Raw genomic sequence first — 20,086 nt, forward strand, 5'->3', positions numbered from 1 at the left:
GATACTAAATTCTAAGCTAAACTTCAATGTAACCAAAAGAATAAGCCTAAACATGCTGCAGATGGTTTTGTGATTTGTCAAGGCAACTGCATCTGTGGTAACTTTTGTTTTTAACTGTTTTGCAGTCATTGAAAGAATAAATGGCTCCAATTTCTAGTTTCCAGTCAGAAACTTCAGTGTATGTTTTAGGCTTTCATGATATATAGTACATAATTTCAAAGTAGAAGGAAAGCATAGGTTTTTTAAAATTTGTTTTTAGGTTAAATAAAAACCCTAAAGTTATGACATGCACTTATGTTCAGCTAATATATATCGATTTTTTTTTTGAAAACATTCCAGTGTAAGGTCAGTCAGACTGAACAGAAAGTACCTGCAAACACCAATGTCTAATGTTTTGATTGAAATTCCCAGTTGGCTTTAGGGCTTATGTTTTTTTTTTTTGTTTTTTTTTTTAACTGAACCACATTAATTGAGCAGCAAAATTAATTATATCATTTTATCACAATTAACACCTTCAGACCCCACGTCCACTGGAATGGACATGGCATTTCTCTAGTTTTAAATGGGTAAGAAAGGAGGACATTTGCTATTTAAATGATACTTGTTACATATTGGTTTCTTATTCAAACATAAACAATGAAGTTCAAGACTCTTAACTTGACACTACTGGGTTTTAGGCATCAGACGAGACGAGCATTGTTATGAAACCAGAGAGAGGGAGGAGTAAGTATCTGTTTTCCATCAAAAATATTAATTCATGTTCATAGCAGCTTAGAAAAATTGCCCTCAGCTTAATTTTAAGTTTTTCCAGTGATAGTATTTGAAGGTACTTTGAACATTTTTTCTATCATTAAATTGCAGGATTTTTTTTTTTTTTAAGTTAAATGTCCATCCCAATTTACATCAGCTTTGGTATGTTATACAGTGGATAGAAAAAAAAGCACCTATAAGCATTTTGAAACCAGTTTGTGATGTCAGTATTTCATTTTTTTCAATGATGGAGTATTAACGCTGACTTTCTTGAACTGCTTGTACATGCAGAGATATCTGATTATGGGTGCTCAGATAAGCCATGTGAGAACAAGAGTTAGATAGATGGTAAATTGAGAAGTAAAGCAGCCCAAGTTTCTTAAAATGTCTCAACCAGAGGAGTTCAAGCTGTACAATGAATCAATGGATGGTTTTGTCCTTCTAGATGAAATTGTCAGTCTGTACCAGACAAAAAATCACATTGAAACTACTTCAAGGGTGCTTATCAAACTTTAGAGGTTGCATGAAAATACTCAGCAAGCTGATGGTTTGCCAAATGTTTGGCAACTGTGATCTGTTGTTAAATTACCTAAACTAAAAACCCTCCTGTTTAGAATTACTTTTGTAATCAATGTTTCATGAGCAACAATGGCACTTGACAAAATGTAGTGCTTCAATTGTTGACTGTGTGTTCTATGATTTTGTATTTTTGTGTTTTTATGTTGTAAAGCACTTTTGAAATGCCTTGTTGCTGAAATGTGCTATACAAATAAGATTTGATTTGATGTGTTCAGATTACTATACATACACAGTAAAATGTAAAAATAATTTTAGATGTCACACACAAAAATAAGTTCACTATGCTCAAAAATTGTACACATAACTGTAAGGGTGTTCTTATTACTATAAACATGACATTTTTCTGTACAGTTTACATTTTGTAATTTGGGCATTTTTTTAATACTTTGCATTGTAATTAATTTCTTTCTTTCTTTTTCTTATTCTTGTTTGTACATTATTGACTTGGTTTGTAACTGGTTATTTTTGTTTGTTTGTTTGTTTTTCCCGGGATCAGTTGAAAGTTATATCTAACTCTGGTTTTTTTTTGTTTTTGTTTTTGTTTTTTGTAATGTGCTTGGTGGAGCAGCAGGGGGCACAATCGAAACACTATTGGAAACTATGACAATTATTTTTAACTAGGTTCAGTGTCAGAGGCAGTAAAAAGCGATCTAAAAAATAGACTCGTCGTCGTCTAGTTTTCTCCTCTTTTGAAAATAACATCTATGTGCAAACCTGCATGGGGATGGAGGCATCAAAATGAATACAGTGCGCTGTCTCTGCTGTTTGTGTGGGAGAATAAATGAGGGATGAAGGCAGAGGTGGCCGTCCCGACTCCGCTGAAGCCAGAGATCCATGCCAGATTTTCCTTCACGCCCCTAAGGAGGGTTTTCAGTGTTATTCTGTGCATTAAATTACTCTCAATATTGAAAATGGTTTGTATTTTTTCCCAACAAAATTGTCCAAATACAATAAAGCAATAAAGTTGTAATTTTCCACTTTCCACCTGTTATATAGCAATACCATAAAATGGAAATGGACCTACAGACTATTGCAAAAATATTTCTTAATAATTGTCAGTTATTTCTTAAAATGACTGACAATCTTTTCAAAAGATACTGAGAATTTGCAACACATCTCTGCAGCGTTTAAGGTATTACACATCAATATTTACATCTCGTGTGTATTAATTTACAGAAGCTGGCAGCAGAGTTCCCCTTAGAGGAAAAAAAAACAGTAATGTACAAGTTGTAGTACAATGCAGAGTATGCTTCTCCTTTTTCTTACACTGAAGAACATCACAGCTAACAGCATTAACTGTGGTGAAGAATAATTGGAAACCTGTGCTGTTTAAAAGAGCAGTGGATCAAACCAAATTCACAAAACCGTTATGTTTTCTACAGGAAGAGAATGTTTTTTATTGCTCCTTTTTGGGATTTTTTTTATAAAAAAAAAAAAAAAAACACCTGATCAGGTCTTTATTCATGCAGCGAATGAAGCCAAATTCCTTAGATATGAAGTGATTGTTGAAGAAATAACTTTACTTAAAATCTTTGACAGCAAAATGTCTGACAAGATTTTTTAGATCAATGTAGTTTTTACACACCAATCGATAATCTGTTCTAACTGCCAGGTCATTATGAGTGTTTCACATTTTCACTACCGGCAGTAGTGAAAATAGTAAAGAAAACTCATGGGGAAAACTTAAGTCAATTAAAAGCATTCTCACGCCATACTATAAAAAATCCTCTACCTGCTGACCAGGTTGAGCTCAATGGGACAGAAAAGTAAAACCATACTTAGGTTTTACAGTTATTATTATTATTTTTTAAACTGCTTTACGTGATGATGCATCAGAAGGCAGTAGTTGAAAGAAAGCCTTAAAAGTTTGCTACAATAAAAATAGAGGAAGGTCGTGAAAGGTTGTTTTTATGCTCTTCTGAGTTTTTATGTGAATAAACAAGAGCTCTGTCAATTAGAGCTGAATTTAAATCTGGGGGTTTCTTGTTCTGTTGTGTGTGAAACAAAAGCAGTTCTGTATTTGTAGGAGCCTTGTTTACTGACCAAATAAACTTCTTTTAAATTAGAGGAATGTCCCCTGCCTTCCAACTTTCTCCATTTATTCTGCTTTAAATTACGCAGCCAGTAGTGGCTGTGGGCCTTCCTCCCACTGTCCAAAAACATGCATGCTGGGTTAATTAGTGGTTCTGAAATGACTTTAAGAGTGAGTGTGTATGAGAGCTGCCCCACCCAAAGTGGTATGAATACCATTTCTACTAATCAGACCAACATTTCTCCCTAACCTTTTAACAATCTGTGTTTCCTACACAGCTTGCTGGACACAACCTGGACATCCAGTGGCTAAAGGGTAGCATACCACGAACTACCGGTGAATACCCAGAAAAAGCAAAGCAAAGTTGCAACACACATTTTTAGTGATCTCTGATTAACAAATGTAAATAAGAATGTTAGTTTTAACTTTTCCAGCTAAGGCCAGTTTGCTTCATGAAACATAAAACTTCGAGCAGCATGAATTCCAGTCGTCCTCCAGCCTCTGGGAGCTTGTTTTCCAAATGAAATCGCAAATTTTACTTCCATCTGAAAAGGGGATTTTTGACCACTGAGTCTACTCTAGTTCCTTTTCTTCTCAGCCCAGATAAGATGCTTGTGGCCCATCTGTAGGATTCATCTGTGAGTAGTCACTGTTGATGCACTGACTCCAGCCTCATTCCACTCTTTGTGAAGTTTCCCTAAATTTCTGAATTGATTTTGCTTCCATTCAAATGTCCACAAATACGTTTGGACGCAGCACTCTGTAAGCAGTCAGTTTCTTTAGCAGTGTCCTTTGTGACTTATACCCTTCTTGCTAAGGGTGTCAATGGCTGTCTTCTGTCTAGTTAGGAATCTTCCCTATCATTGTATCGCCTACTGACCCAGACTGAGAGAGAAAGCCCAATGAAGCATTTGCAGATGCTTTGAGTTTGTTACCTGATAAAAGTGTGCCATCCTTATATTACAAATACTTTTTCACAACATTTCAATTTTCAGAGATCCTTAAGTTTGGTTTTTCATTCAAATGATAAGTTTGAAATATTCAACTCTTTGTGTAATGAATATCTATGATTATCACTTTTTGAAATACGTAACGAAAGATACAGGATATTTTGACAATATTCGGTATTTTTTCCCCCAGTGTACCTGTGCTGGTTTCCGTTTGGCGTGGTGTGTTCTTTGGGAACTGGATCTTAATCCACTCCGGGTTTTCACGACGCTCCCACTTTATCCGTAAAGCTATGTGTTTTCTGTGTGAGAGACGCCGACTCTTGTTTGGAGCAGCGATTCTACAGAGGGGCTGAGACCCGCAACAGCCTGCGCTAACCGAGGGCGAGTCTGAACCATTTCATCCTCTGGATTTTACGCGCAACAGGACTATTTTTCTTTTTTCTTTTTTTTCCCTCTGCGTTTTTTTTTTACGTTGGTGTGGGGAGAAGAGCAAAAAAAAAGAAGAATCACTCGTAAAAGGCAACTGCGTGGCCACACTCTCCCTCCCACCCCAGCCGAGGTCGTCTAGCTGGAGATCCATTCTCTTGCGTGGCACAAGTCTGGTATTTTCTTTCAGCTGCAAACCCAGACTGACGAAGGGGATCAGTCCAAGAGGAGCAAAAGGGAGAAATTTGGTTTTCAAACCGAGCCGGGACTGCTCTGCGGGGATCTTACTATATTGCTGGATGGCATAGGCGAAAACGGGGGGTTTTCATTCATTTTTCAGCCCCTCTCAGCCACCACCCCTGTGGATCTGTCCGTGTGTGTGTGTGTTTTTTTTTTCACCCTCCTCCTCATCATTCAGCCTTGTTCACGAGTGGAATGCTGTGAACTATTTATGGGGCTGCTTGTGGAATTATAAATTACGAAAAAGAAAAAAAAGATCTAGGCAGACTTGTGTTTTTATTGTCCACGCTAGGCCTTAACACACTGGAGGCGCACTGCTGTTTTTAAGAGATGGAGAATGAAGATGGGGATTACCATCATTTATCCAGGAAAATCACTGGCCCGTGTGCCACACCAGCCAAAGTGTACAGTGATCGGCAAAAATAGCAGACTGCATTTTTGGGATTTTTCTTTTCGATCAAAAACGCCTCCCCTCTCCAATCAAATCGCATTTATTTATATTTTTAAGTAGATCTACATAACAAAAAAAAACACATTTGTTGGCTGCTAAAGAGTAGCCTTTCGTGCTGCAGACATTTATTATTCCTTTTTATTTTTATTTTTTTCAATTCCTGTTTTATTTTTTTTAATGTGCAGGATCTCTTGCGAGGGGTGGACGTGTACGAACCTGCTATTTTATTTATTTATTTTTTTTTCTTTTTGCGTTTTTCGAAAGGAAAATAATGAACGTGGGAGCAGAAACATCGATGGGTAGCCTGACCTTGTTTTGGGGTTTGCTGCTGTTTTTTTCTTCTGTCTGCGTGCGATCCACTCATGGAGAGAGTAAGTGTTTTGATAGTGTAAATGCTATGATTTATTTCTCTACCCTCAGTATGTCTGAAAGCTTGTAATCTTTGTGAGCAATATAATGTAAACAGTTATTGGTATGCGTCAACAGTGAATAAATTATTATTTTAAGATTATTTTAATTAAATACGCCAGTGTAGCCGCGGCGCGCGCCTGTTATTCAAGCAGTATATTTACACCATGTGTCGGTGTCGGAGAGTGCCCATAGATAACCGAAATACGTAGTATTATTTTATATGCCCATGCATTCTTATTAATTTGAACCCAAAGGGAGGGAATCCAACAGCAGGCGCATCCGACGCATTGTTTTGAACGCGCAGAAGTCAGAGGGATGGATCCAGAGAGCAGAGCTGAAGGTTACTACGACCATGTGGCCATTTTGCATTTCGTAGTGCGTCGCTGCGCAAAAACAACAACAACAACAAAAAAACAAAAAACAATTCAGACAATCCTATTAACCCTGTTTTTTTTTTTTTTTTTTTCTGGATAGTTATTTGGTCAATCATATGACTTCTTTACATGCGAATAAAATTCAATTTCTCTTCAATTCAAAACTATATCTGAAAGCTAGTTAGCCTCTTGTTTCTGTGCGTCAGTCAGTGAAATCTATAAACTGGAACAGCTTCAGAGNTGTGCGTCAGTCAGTGAAATCTATAAACTGGAACAGCTTCAGAGCGCAGCTTGTTTTCTACCTCGGCTTTAACACTGTGTGCTCTGTGCTAATTAAGCTTAAGAAACGGATGGTGGCTTTCAGTCAGAGGCATGGACATTTTTTGACTTTGTTATAGAAACATTTTATAACAGGCTATGCCACACTGGTAAATGGCAAGAAAACTCTGGGGGATATCACGTATTTTTGGACGTTTTCGTGATTTCACTTTCTAAGCTAAATTTAAACATGGACTTATCCAACGTGTTGCACGTTTTTAAGTTCTTCAAGTTGTTGATTCACTTTCTAAAAGCAGGGCTCCCACTTTTATAGTGGTTGACCGTTTTTGAGTGATACAGGGTTCATGTGCACTTTTCTTCATGACTTGTCTTCCATCTTTCTTTCCTTGTGTCCTTTATTATTTTCCTTTTTTCCTTGAATCTGTCTTCTTTAATTTCTTCCTACCATCTTTCTTATTTCCTTTCTTGTCTCCACAGGTTAGCTCTACTTTACTTCTGTGTTCTTTCTTCCCTACTTCCCCAGGTCCATCTTTTCTTGTTGTCTTGCCAGCCCTATCTTCCTTGCTAGTTTTTTCCTTGCATGCTTAATTTATTTTTTCCTTTCTTCCTTCCTCGAGTCCATTTTTACTTCCTTCTTTCTTGTATTTTTCTTGCTTTCCTTGTATTCTACCTTTCCTTCTTCCTTCTGTTATTCCTTCTTTCTTCTTCGATGCCCCCATTGTGTTCCAAAAGATTTAAAGCCTATTCGCTGTAGAAATACCTACCATAAAATCATGGTGAACTACAGATTTTATATTTTAAATTAAAATGACTTAGTGAGAAAGTTGAGACTTAAAAAGTGTAATTCTTGCAGGACTCTGCAGAAAACTGGGTGTTTATTCATTTGGGACATGATTTTATTGGTGTAGACTCAGAGCATTACTTTTAGCTGTAAAACTGATAGTAGGCATCATCTTACTCTTGATTTGCAACGCCATAAGGAGACCCAATTCCCATACTGCAAAGCACTGTACCATGCTAAGTTGGGAAATAAAAAGAAGCAAAACAAAACCATTTAATTGATAATGAAACTGTCAAATTATTTGCCAGTTTCTTGCTTTTTGTCTGATATGTTCAGTATCAGGGATACATCGATCAGCCTTGCTTGGCCAACACTAATCATTGGTTTTCTTTGAGATTGGATCTGTTAATTTTGCTTTTCTTCCCCTAAGTCCTATATTAGACAAATGGCAAAAAGTACACCCCTGATTCTGTTTAAAAAAATAAATAAATAATAAAAAAAATACATTAAGTCATTGCTGCATGGGAAGCACAGATCAGGCCACTTCTTGCTCTTTCTGATTTTGTTTATTTTTTTCCCCTTAGGACTGTATGTCATAAAAAAGGAGAAAAAAATGAGTCGCAGATTCTTTTTGAATTATTAGAGTCAGCGTACCAAGAAATCAGTATTGCGCCAATCAGTATTGTGCTGGTCAGTACCGATTTCCAGTTTTGACTGTGATCTGACCACGATGATTCATATTTTTACCAATTATAGTTTTTATTTCTTAAATATGTGACAGAAGAAAAATGTGATCAATTTTTGTTTAGCAAAGAGGCTGATAAACAGTGTTTATCAGTACTGTTTACATTTGTACAATTTAACTTCTCCGATAAACATTGTTGAAAATGCAGAAATGCCAAGGAGTGTATTTACCTAATATTTCAGATTTCTATTAAATGAAAAAGCATATAAGTACATGCTGTTATTATCTATGTTTATGGAATGGAAATTGTTTTTACTTTGAGTTTTGACGCATTTAATGAAGAGGAAAAAAAATAGATTTTCTAGTATTAATCATAGTCAATCAGGGCAAAACAGGTCTGCTGCAATCTGTCTGATGGACTGGTGAGTCAGTGCCTTTAACTAATACAGTTAGTTATAGTTTTTGAGGCTACATTTCTCTCTGTTATTAGGACTCCCCTCTTACTTTCACTCATATTTTAAATGTTAATACAACAGCAGGCATTACTTATTTATTTAGGACCTCTATGGGTGGATCGTTCTGCCCTGAACGTAGAGATTGTGCTTGCGTCCGTAACGCGGACACTGCACGATGCCCCTCCACACCCCATCACATCAATTCCCTTGTTACTTAAAGTGGAAACATCTTTGTATGTGAAGGGGACAGGCAGAATAACCTATATTAGCATCCAAATAGAAGAGAAAAAAATGGTTTCATCCCTGTTGACCAGTGGCCCGACCTTAGCCACGTTCTTTGAGCCTCTCTGAGCTCCCTGAAAGGCTTGTGAGTGCAATTGGGAGATCTCAGAGCGAGGGAGTCGCTCTGAGATCTCGAGCCTCTGTGCTGTATAATACATCAGACCTTCCAGAACACAGAAACGTCGGTGACAAAAGCCTGCAGAGAATATAAGGATCCGTGTCACTGATTCACCACTTGTAGATGGTGTTTACTTTACTCGGGCTGGAGAGCGTCAGAATTTCCAGCTGCTGTCATCACTTAGCGGAAAATCACAAACCTCTCGGAGCTCCATTTGGGGTTCAAATTTTTCTGTTCGTTTTGATAATCTGTCCGCACCAATAAAATGTAATTAAGCCCCCTTTTAACTGTCACCGCAACAGACTTTCCATGCCACAGCTTTCAAGTATGTAGCTATTTTTTTTTCTTAAAAGAGAGCAGAGAGAGACCGTTGGGAACATAGTTGGTGTTTGGAAATCATACATAAAACACTTGCAGGAGACTCGGATTTGGTTTTATTGATTTCAGTTTCTGAGCTGCTCTAGACCTCATCACTTGGCATCTCCACCTGCAGCTCTTAAACTGTCACCAGCAGCACTGGTGCAGGGGTTGCGAGAGCACAGGCACTCTCTGTCCTGCCTCACAAGGCCACAACGATGTTCCTGTTCCTGTCGCCTTGGAACATTGGATTGGCAAAGACAAATGATCAAGCATCATTGGGAATCGTGTTTGACAGGTACACTTCTCCTGTCCGACTTTTTCCCTCCTGGGTTGGGCTTGTTGCGGGTCGTCTCTTCCTTTTTGTGGCAGGGCACGTACCTCAGCTATGACTGCTGCCACTGTCATCCAAGGTGCCCCGTTTTGCCTCGTGACAGTGGTGACATAAGACCTCCACGCCTGCTGGGTGGCCTTCTATCTCTGTGATTACTGTGTATAACTCAGTGTGTTAGTCTGAGTCAGTGGAATGCCCCTGGGTATGAATGTGAAAGTGTGTCACTGGGCTAGTTTGTGAGCATCCAGTGAAAACGCTGTCCCGTAGCTCTTCCGGTCTGCCAGCCGAGGTTTGGCTTGCGAAGCTTTAATGAAACACTGTATTTCAAGTGGCATGTCAGTCTATTTGTGCAGTTATAGTTTTTCCATCCAACCGCGTGCGTATCATCGTTTGCTCTGGGTTTAATAGCCTGTAGAGTGTTTTACAATTTGTGTGATGATTGTAAATGTTAGCTCCTTGACTGCACGCCACCTGTCTTATCAAATAAGTGGTGTCTGCACATAAAAACATTCAAAGATAATGCTATCTTGAGATGCAGTGATTGTAGTTTTCTGGGACGATTTCAGATTCCTCGACAAAAACATGATGAAGTTATTTTTTCTGCTTTCTGATGGAAATCAAATGTATAAACATTTGGTAGCTGCAGACTCGGTGAATCAACACAGTTTGCTGGGTTGCCTTAAATCCGTACCTTTTCTTTTTACCAAGTGGCACAATAAACTCAGCTTGACCGACTTTATGACCAGGATCCAGTTGGAACGTATGTAATTGACTTTAGCTCTGTCTGCATCTTTTGATTTAATTCAGCGTACATTATTTAAATATGAAATAAGTATGAAAGGGCGAACAGACTTTTCTGACGTGTTTGAGACGAGTTGCTATTTATTTATGCAGTCTATTAAATCACATTAAAAACTTACATTGAAGGTTTGCTTTTGCTTTAATGATCGCCTCTGATATGATGCATTCACTGACTTGTTTAAGTGAAAAACAAAGTCTTTGTACATTTGATCTGGCTGTCACCAGCCAACCTGGATTGGTGCATCTCTACCGCAAATCCTTCTGTTGCATCCTATAAGTCAGGGCATTGGTGGTTTGGAGTTGTTGTAATAAGGATAAACGACAAGTAAATTTGTTTATATAGCTCTAGATTAAGGGATCCTGAGTAATTCCATTTGTCTAATTGTTATAAACTAGCTTATTCTGGGGATTATAACACCTTAATATTTGTTCAATAGCTTGTCTTACTTCACGCTTTCCACAAATAGCTTTTTCTTAGGGAAAAAAAACTTAATATTTTTGTGATTTTGAAAAAAACAAAAAACAAAAAAAAACAACAACCTGCCTGAAAGTGCTAAGTAATGTAATAGAAACATACTGATGAATGGAACAGTTTTTATTTTCTTCATTTTGTCTGACTCCTGTCAGCCTCCATGCATCCTTCTCCTTATAGATTTATTGTCAAAGCAACTATTTCATAGAAATCAGGTCATTGCAGGTTGTAATGCTGTTCGCCTCCTGCCCACTTGAGTGAGAGGCAGTCTTTGTTTGGGACTTGTTATGATGAGGAGTGTAGAGTTACTGTTTGGGGTTTCGGTGATATCTGAGCCACAGTGTTTGAAGTTGGGTCCACTGAGGGGAAGTGGCCCACCAGAACGCTGGTCAGATGACTTCCAGTATGCAGTGGATTAGAGCCGGTTGATGTGACAGGTGCGAGTTGATGTGACATGCATAACAAGTGCTTTCTGCCTCGATCCCAACTTAAATTGCTGCTGGTAAATGCAGTAAGCATTACCATGATAACATCCCATGGAAGTATATTTAAAAAATATATTCATATGTAATATGTTGATGCAGTGCAATGATGTACTTTTATACTGCTTAAATTTAGTGTTGTAGCTTATTTTGAAATTGAAACTTTGATTTTGTAGGGCATTGTTTGTGTGTTTTTGTTTTATAATGTTTTTATAGCCAAAAGAGATCTTGATTTTTATATTTTCTTGTCTCCTTAATTTGAATCATCATCCCAAATAAGGCAATGAAAATCATTACAATATTATATCCATATCCTTATAATTGTGAAGTCTTGAGTACGAATCAAATCGGTTTGCTCTCTAAAGTTTTGAGCAAAATATTTGGTTTCACTGCCGTGAAGAAGTTGGAATCGGCTGTTTTCTAAACAATATACAAGGTTTCAAGTAATTTCATTAGTTTTCTTTTTTTTTTTTTATGTGATTCCTGGCAGCTTAAGCAAGGAATACTGTGGATCTAGTGGCCTTGCAGTGTCAGTGATAGATTTGCTCTAAATACTGGAGAGAGAAAAAAATTACACCAACTACATTTTTACAACTGTGGATTTAATTTTCTTCATGGAATCTTTAAAAAAAGAAAAAGTCTGATTTATGTTTTGAATCTAAAAATCTACATATAATACAATACTATTTTTGCTTTCTAACTTATTAAATATATTGAGTAACCTAAAAGCCCAAACATTCTTGGTCCATAAATTGATAAACCAGCAGCATTAACTGTGATTCACTTTCGAGTTTAGTAAAAAAATAAGCTACAGGTTAGCGATTCATCTTATTCCTTACTTTTCTGTTAGATTTAAACATATTTTTGTATCAAAAAAACCTGCAGCTCATTTTTGTTTTATGATTGTTTTCAGCTTAATTGCTGAAATAACACAGTGAGTTTGTAAGTGTTGTGGTCATTAGCGATAAAAAAACCCACTCACTTAAAATTTGTAGCAGATAAAACTTGAGTGATGCCTTTTTATGCGACTAATTAACTTAACAGACCAAACTTTCTCACATGATTAAACATTGATTTAATGTGTTTGAGCAAGTTGACTAGAGATCCAGTAAGGGTTTAAAATGTCCTCTTTATAGGTGTTGTAAAATCTAAAATTTCTGAGCTTAAAAATAACTGCAATGTCTTCAGGATCGTCATTAAAGAAGAATCTTAGTAAACTTCTCTGGAATAAACAGCTGCATCTCAGTGTTTCCAGACTGCTTGTTCATATACAGATTTTTCTCCCAAATTTCATGTTTTTCAATTTCTACTTTTATAAAATGTGTTTGACAAAAAAATATATATATATATTTTCAACTAAAACATAACTATAAATGTCATAAACTATTACAGTTTAGTAGTTGAAAAATAAACAAAATATAATAAGATCAGTTCTTAAAACAGGTAAACAAGCAAACGTTGTGAAAGTAATATTTTCCACCTAAGTGTGAAATAAAGTTTATTATTTACAAATCGGGCAGGTTCTGTGGATTCAGCAAGTGTTGGCCGTTGAGAGTCGTGGTTTAATTTTAACGGAGGTGCGCGGGGTCATGTTTGCCTGTGTGTGCTGGTGCAGGTGCTCTTGTGTATGTGTTTGTGTGTTGACATCTCCACAGAGGTTCGGGGCAGGGTTTATCAATCATAAACATGAGCCCATGGATCCCGTTACGCTGTGCAGATATGTGTGTTTACTCAGCAGTGTGAAGAGCAAAGAGACCCAGGAGGAAGAGACAGACACATGCGTGCAGGATATCAGTCTGTGTGGACAGGGCTGCTGAAATATGTCTTTATGTAACATAATCATGGTAACTGCATTATATTTAAGTGTTTTTTTTTTGTTGTTGTTACAAGTGGAGTAAGGAAAGCTTGCAGCCTTAGTTGGAGGCAAAATCTTTCTCAAGCTTTTGTGTGAGAAAATGATTGGAATTCCTGCTACTTAACATGCCTAATGGGCAGAATAAGAGCGTCACAAAGAGGAAGGCTGTGTCATTCCTCTCCCTTGTATTCCCATTCCAGCCTCGCTTTTTCAAGAGTCTTCACAACTTGCAGAAACGCATTCAGAAGGTAGCAGTTTCTGCTTGCAGGAGTTCTGCACCCGTGTGGCCTCTCCATAGTTTGGTTTGGCTGAAATCTTATCTTCCGCTGGCCAGACGCCCCCTGATTTTATTAATGCCCTCATCAGGAAGTGGAGCCCAGAGCTTCTCTTTACTAACAAACAAATTAGCCTTTGTATTGGAGTGGCTCCACCCCTCCTCCCTCGCTCCCCGGCTGCTGGAGAAGCTGGAAGAAAATTCTCAATGAAACAAAGAAGACATGCAGCTCGATGGCTCACATGTGGAGCCCAGGGGCATTGGTGTTGATTGGAGAAAGCAAATACTATTTTCTCCAGGAGTAATTGTTTCCGTTCTAAATTTGGACAAGTGAAACATCCCACCAGGGGCAAATATAACCCATTTATCCCCTTCATAAACAATGTGACTTCAATTTTTAAGCAAAAAAAAGTTTTAAGCAAAGCACATCAAACAGTGATTTTGATGTGCAGATTGAATGCATGTATTTCCACAGGAAGCATAATTCACGAGGGACTTCCATTACAATTGTTGTGCAAAAAAAAATCAATCCATGGGTACAACATCCGTTTTGGGCTATATAAAAGCTCAGTTATCTGCTTTTCTCCGCAGTATGACAAGGATCAGAGAAGTACTTTGAAGACAGGGACTGCAGCACTGTAACTACGGCTGCCTCCTAAGCTTCTGTAAGAACATAACAGGTTTAACTAAAGAGCTCATATGTCAAGGCATTTCCTGTACCAATCACTAAACCTCCCTTTAGACAACAATTAACAATGTTCTCTGTACTATTCACACCTTCACTTAATAGATAAACTACTTATGTTTTGTTTACTGTGTAATAAAGGATAGGAAATGCGATACTAATTTAAATGTCCAACATTTGAGCTTAACAGACTAAAGTTGTTAGAATAAATACAATAAATATAATAAAGAGTTATAAGGAAAAAAACAAGATTTTGCATTAAGTGAATAAATGTTGTGAGAGAACTTTGAAAAGAGAAGATTAAGATATAGGAGATTATTTAAAGTGAAAAATTAAGATGGAATAATATAGAACATTTAACGTTAATAATTATAATGATAAAATACTTTGATAAAATGGTAAATGTCATTAAAAAAAAGTCAACAGAAAATGTTTAACATCTGGATGTTTCTTCTAATTGCGATAGCGATATCATGTAAAATAAGACTTAAAAATTAGACTTAAAAATCTGTGCTGTTTTTGTTCCTAGTCATTACAAAGGGCGGTAAAGCTGCATTTATTGGAACACTACATATATCAAAGAGCAACGTTACAGAGGCCAGGTTTAGTTTATAATTTTTCGCTTATAATTTATGGTCTTGTGTTTTTTTTAATTTTTTATACCGCTCTACTTTTTGTACTATTTCCTTCATTCAAGCACTTTAAAAACACATGAACAACAATTTATAACAAGACAAAACTTCAATTAATGAGTAGAACAGGCATGGGCCGCTTGCTCTAAATAAGATATGAAAACAGTTTTAAAAGAATTCAAAGCTCGTAAAAAATTCAGCTAGAATTTTCCCTCTTCTACCTAGTGCTGAGCCCTGCTGTCCAGCTGGCTGAAAGAAGGCTGCTATGCTCTCCCTTATTTACATGTAACATAACAGGCTGCTTGGAAAAAAAATAAATAAAATCTGGTGACACAAAACATGGACAGTCATAGTGTGGACACTAAATAAGCTCCTGTCATCCCTCTTATAAAAAAAACTACAGCTGGGAAGCTTAAAACGTCTTGCTAAGCACCTGACTGTGGGCTGTCCACCAGAGTATCTAGGCCGACTGATTAACCAGCTAATATCAGTTTGTTACATATGTGTCACTCTATAAAGACTGGCACGGCAAAAAGGTGTAATAAGTGTATTCAGTTTCTACTCTTGTAGCAATCTGAATATATTTTATAAAACATTTAGTTTGTTAAAGATTTTTTTCTTGTTCTTTTACTCAAACTAATTACCCCTTTTACAATCTCATAACTACAGCAGATGCATTTTAGTTGAGTATATGCTCATTAATAACGGGGCAAGATAACAATACAGAAAGTGACCTTTCCTAAGTTAACATTCTGATCAGAAAGGAAAATGTGGGTAATTCAGAGAGTGTCTCTGAATTAACCCACTTCAGATTTTTCCATGTAAAGAAATAATTATAATTGGAACCTACCTGTAGTTTTCCTTCTACTTTGGAATTATCCAAAGTAATTGCAAAGCAATAGTTTAGATGACACTGTTTTAATTGCAGTCAGTCGTTCATGGGCCTCCCTAGAAACCACAATTCAAGATTACTAAAACAGTAATGGCTCATGCTGATGGAACAGATTAAAAAGGAGGCAACCACAGAAGAAGTCTGAATAAGCCATGAGAAACCATTTACAAGAACTTCAAATAAATTACAACAAAACTTTACTGGAAATGTTTCATTTGAGTAACTAAGCAAGGTAATAATATTGACATGAAGACACTCTGTCTCTCCTCTATGTGTCATATTTACTTACTGCACCTTTCAGGAAACCAATGTGCCCATTTCCTGAGCAAATCTATGGAAATGATGGGAAACCCCTAACAAACAGTCCTAGAAAGGCCATCGCCTTCTCAGATGGAAAAAGGATATTTTGAAATGGACTTTGATGAATAGAAAACTGTAGTTTTACAAGTAAATATGTTGTAATCCTGGATACCACATCGTCCACGCTCAACAAAGGAAAAGTTTTGCACTCTTTGCAGTAATATTGGGGTTGCTTTGAAGCACATTTGTGAATAAACCAGTCATGCTGATCCGTTATGAATTTAAATGTAAGGTTAGAATGATTTGTAGGTCATCTGTTTTTGTTTATATTAATGTAGTCATAGCGTTTTTGGAGATAACATTAAAAGAAAAGTCTCTTCATATGGCGAACACGTGTGGATCACTGGGTATGCCTGGGAAAGTGCATGATGTCGCTGCATTAAATTTATAACTCAAACGTTTATGTAGTTGTTGTTGTTATTATGGGACTTCTGGCATGAAGCTTGTCACTGCTTCTCTGTCAAAACCTGTCCACACATCGCTGCGTGCTTGGAAGGTAACATCAGAAGCGATCATGTCACAACCTGGCATCCCTCAGCAGAACTGAAGCTAGAATTTGGCTGGCAGATCGAGACAAGTTTAAGTTTTATGGGTAAGGATTATGTTTATTTAAGTGTGAAAGTTACAGATTTACATTTGATGTAGCGGTGCATAGTTACATTTACTGGCAGAGCTGATTGTCATCAATAATAAAAGGTTCATGTGAATGCTGTCAGTGGGCGCTCCCAGTACTGTGGTTTCAAGTGTTGTTTTCCAAGCTCGGAGAATTGGCTCATATACACGTTGAGGTTATCTGAGGTGAAAGACGAAGCATTTTACTGTAAAACGCAGGTATTGTGTTTGAGGTGAGAGAAAACAGAAGTTTTGAACATGTTAATTTGTGCATCTCAGTGGGAAAATAAGTGAGAGTTTCTGTACTCTGGTAATAGTTTCTTATTACTGAGGATGAACTAACCTTTTTTTTTTAACAGTGTTGAAAGGTGATGTCCTAGCGCAGCACACAGGTTTCCAGAAAGCGAGAAAACATTCTGTCAGGTTCACTATCTTGAGTAAAAGGATTATATGCTTCAAGAAGATGATTGAAATTATTATTTTTGGTCAATGAATACATGCTTATTTAAAATCTGGCCAAATGGCTTTTACTATCTTTATTCAGTGTTTCTGCAAAGGCTGGGAAAGTGCAGAATTTTTTAAGAATGTTCCAGATCTGGAATGGATGGAAAGACAGATAATTTATACAAATAAAGCCATAACTGCATGGCCTATCCTGTTCCACAGCCACACATCTTATCTTCCCTCTGTCCATCAATCTGTTGGCTCATTGCTCATTATCCACTCATCCTTCTCTTTGTTCACCATCCAAATATTTATTCATTGTCTGTCCTTTCATCCATCTATCCATAATTCAAAAATTGTCTTTAAATAGTTGTTAACTTTGGAGATTTTAATTGTTGCAATAAAACTATGTATAAGGACCCTATCTTTTTGCTACACGTGTAGAATGCTTGCAGTTTACAAATAATTCTGTCAGTTATCAATTCAGAAATGTATTTATTTATTTAATTTTTTTTGTTTGTTTTTTTTCTTTCAGTCTGTAGCCCGAGTATTGACATCCGGAATTACGTAAGTGAATTCCAGGCTCTTGAGAACTGCACAGTGTTGGAAGGTTTCCTACAAATCGTTTTAATCAACGAAAAGACAACCACCATCAACCAGGAGGTCTTCCGCACCCTCAGCTTCCCGAAGCTGACCGTCATCACCGACTATCTGCTGTTGTTCCGCGTCCCTGGCCTGGATAGCCTCAGCACGCTCTTCCCCAACTTGAGCGTCATTCGGGGCCGTAACCTCTTGTATGGAAACGCTTTGGTGATCTATGAGATGACCAACCTGAAGGACATTGGCCTCTACAACCTGATGAACATCACCCGTGGGACCGTGCAGATCGAAAAGAACCCAGAGCTCTGTTTCATTGACTCAGTGGACTGGTCTTTGATCATGGACAGCAATGTTAATAATGTTATAACTGGGAACAAGGAGTCGAAGGAGTGCGATGATGTCTGCCCTGGCACAATGGAGGATAACCCTACATGTCAGAGGACATTGGTCAAAGGCAACAATGACTACCGCTGCTGGACATCAAAGCATTGTCAGAAAGGTAATTCAACTTCTACTTTTTTAATTAAAGAACGACTTTGATCTTTGAAGTTTACTGCCTCTCAGACATTTCACAATTGTATGCAACTTCAACACTTAATCCAATGAATCTAGGTAGAGATTTTGTTCTTTGGTTTGGTCAGACAGTACAAACATTTTCCTCTTTGTTCATTGCACAGACTTTTTTTTTTTTAGATCAGGCTATTTATGAAGGAAAGGATGGCGGCAATACAACAGCACCAGGTATTAAGGAGACATACTTGGTTGAGGTTAAAGGAGCTCTGCCAAGAAATGAAGTAGTCTAGCAGTCTGGAGCATGTCAGCTAAATATTTGCCAGAGGGACATTTAGAAATTTGTGAAAAAAGGGGTTCATTGAAGGATCTGGGGGAGGGTTGTCCTCGTTGAACTTTAGCCCAGTGGTGGGGTTGGCCACTTTTCATTAAAGTAGTTCAGAAGGAGGTCATATAACAGCAAATAAGGCAAATAGAGATAACATTAATGGACAGCTTTGTACACTGATAGCATCCGAGCAAGGAAAACCTATGCCTTAAGTTCAACAAAACTTGTTGAATAAGTGTGAAAGTACATTGAAACTGCTTGTTGCACAAGGTGATAAATGTGGACACACGTCTCTTGACACTGTGTTAGGTTTGACATTGAGTAGCACATGTGGAGTCAAAACAGAGATGTAGTGCCACAACTTAAAGGTACAGAGATATTCTGTTATAAAAAAATATTTATGTAAAATTATACTCTGCTTTCATTATTTCTCACAGCTACATTCACTTTTAAAAGTATTATTATGCTTTAATCCATATTAGAATTTATTTTGCTACAACTCCATACTTCAATGAATTTTATTTGAGTCTTATCCGATAGTATAGTAGTTGCCACTCAGAATTAAAAGGATAAATTATTTACAAGTAAACATTTGAAAAGGATAACATTCTAATGTGTTTAACCCTTTTTACTCTAATACCCTGAAATAAAGTCAAGTGAAATCAATTACATGTTTTAGTCACCTGCAGAGAGCCACAGCAGTTGAAAGGACAGTCAGCAGTTATTCACTCCACAGATCTGACCTCAGTAGATGAGTGGCAAGATTGCTGACCTAAACCCAATGCATTGAGGTTTGTAGTTGTTACTTGACAAAAGGTGCAGAAGTGCTTGTAAGGCACTGCTAGTTAAATAATAGTGGGAATAAGTTGCCTCGGACACCAAAGGCTCGAATCATATTTTTCTTTTTTCTTATTGTCCTTAAGACCTGTGTGCAGCTCCCATGGTCAGTTTAGATTCACAAACAAACTCGGGGTCTCTGTGGGAACCTGCAGAACAAATAGTGGAAATAAAACCTGCGCCTTTCCCTTTGTGACCACATCTTTCTCTGCAACGTTTATTGTTTGTCTGTGTTTATTCTTGGACGGGTTGACCTATCGGGAGTTTCCCGCAACGTTATCAGCTGCTCAATTCGTGCACAACTGACCCTGTAAAATGAAAGTTTTTAAATCCCTTTGTTAAAGGAAAAAAAAAAAAAGTTTCATAAAGACTGCCACATTGTGAATGGTGTAGTCACACAATTTTATTCTTTGCACAGTTGATGATTTTGTGGTGTTTTGCTGAGTTTTTCCCTCACACAACAGACCTGAGAGCAGGAGTATTGTTTAGAGCAGCTTGCCTCTCTCAAAGGGCCTGGCTGAGTTCAGGGTAAACACATTCATCTGGAGAGCCCTGAGGTATCGAGACCGCAGATAACGTTTTTCAGGAAGCTACACTTTGGTTACAAAAAATAGGGCTGGGTGGCATCGAGGCAGTGTGAAGCATTTTTCATACAATAATGCGGCAGAATGAAGCTAAAACCAAGCTGGGTTGTGCTTTAATATGTTTGAATTTGTGTTGGGATTTTTTTTTTTTTTTTTTTAAGGTATGATGTGTTTTCTTGGAACTTTCCCACTGTAGAGCACTCTTCTCCCCTCT

General features: G+C 37.4%; 2 protein-coding genes across 2 annotated transcripts in view; both read left to right on the forward strand.

Moving 5' to 3' along the window:
• LOC103133831 (high-affinity choline transporter 1-like) overlaps positions 1-4,686 on the forward strand; it is an 11,552-nt gene extending 6,866 nt beyond the window's left edge. Inside the window, exons 8-9 of the mRNA XM_016668225.1 lie at positions 3,640-3,697; positions 4,622-4,686. Of these exons, the coding sequence (XP_016523711.1) occupies positions 3,640-3,697; positions 4,622-4,686 (123 nt within the window). The remainder of the gene's footprint in view (positions 1-3,639; positions 3,698-4,621) is intronic.
• Positions 4,510-20,086, forward strand: part of igf1ra (insulin-like growth factor 1a receptor) — a 90,062-nt gene continuing 74,485 nt past the window's right edge. The window contains exons 1-2 of the mRNA XM_007545733.2: positions 4,510-5,799; positions 17,549-18,112. Coding sequence (XP_007545795.1) covers positions 5,700-5,799; positions 17,549-18,112 — 664 coding nt within the window. The 5' untranslated portion in view covers positions 4,510-5,699. The remainder of the gene's footprint in view (positions 5,800-17,548; positions 18,113-20,086) is intronic.

This window comes from Poecilia formosa, unplaced genomic scaffold (assembly GCF_000485575.1).
Source record: "Poecilia formosa unplaced genomic scaffold, Poecilia_formosa-5.1.2 Scaffold13, whole genome shotgun sequence".
In the NCBI taxonomy this organism is placed as follows: Eukaryota; Metazoa; Chordata; class Actinopteri; order Cyprinodontiformes; family Poeciliidae; genus Poecilia; species Poecilia formosa.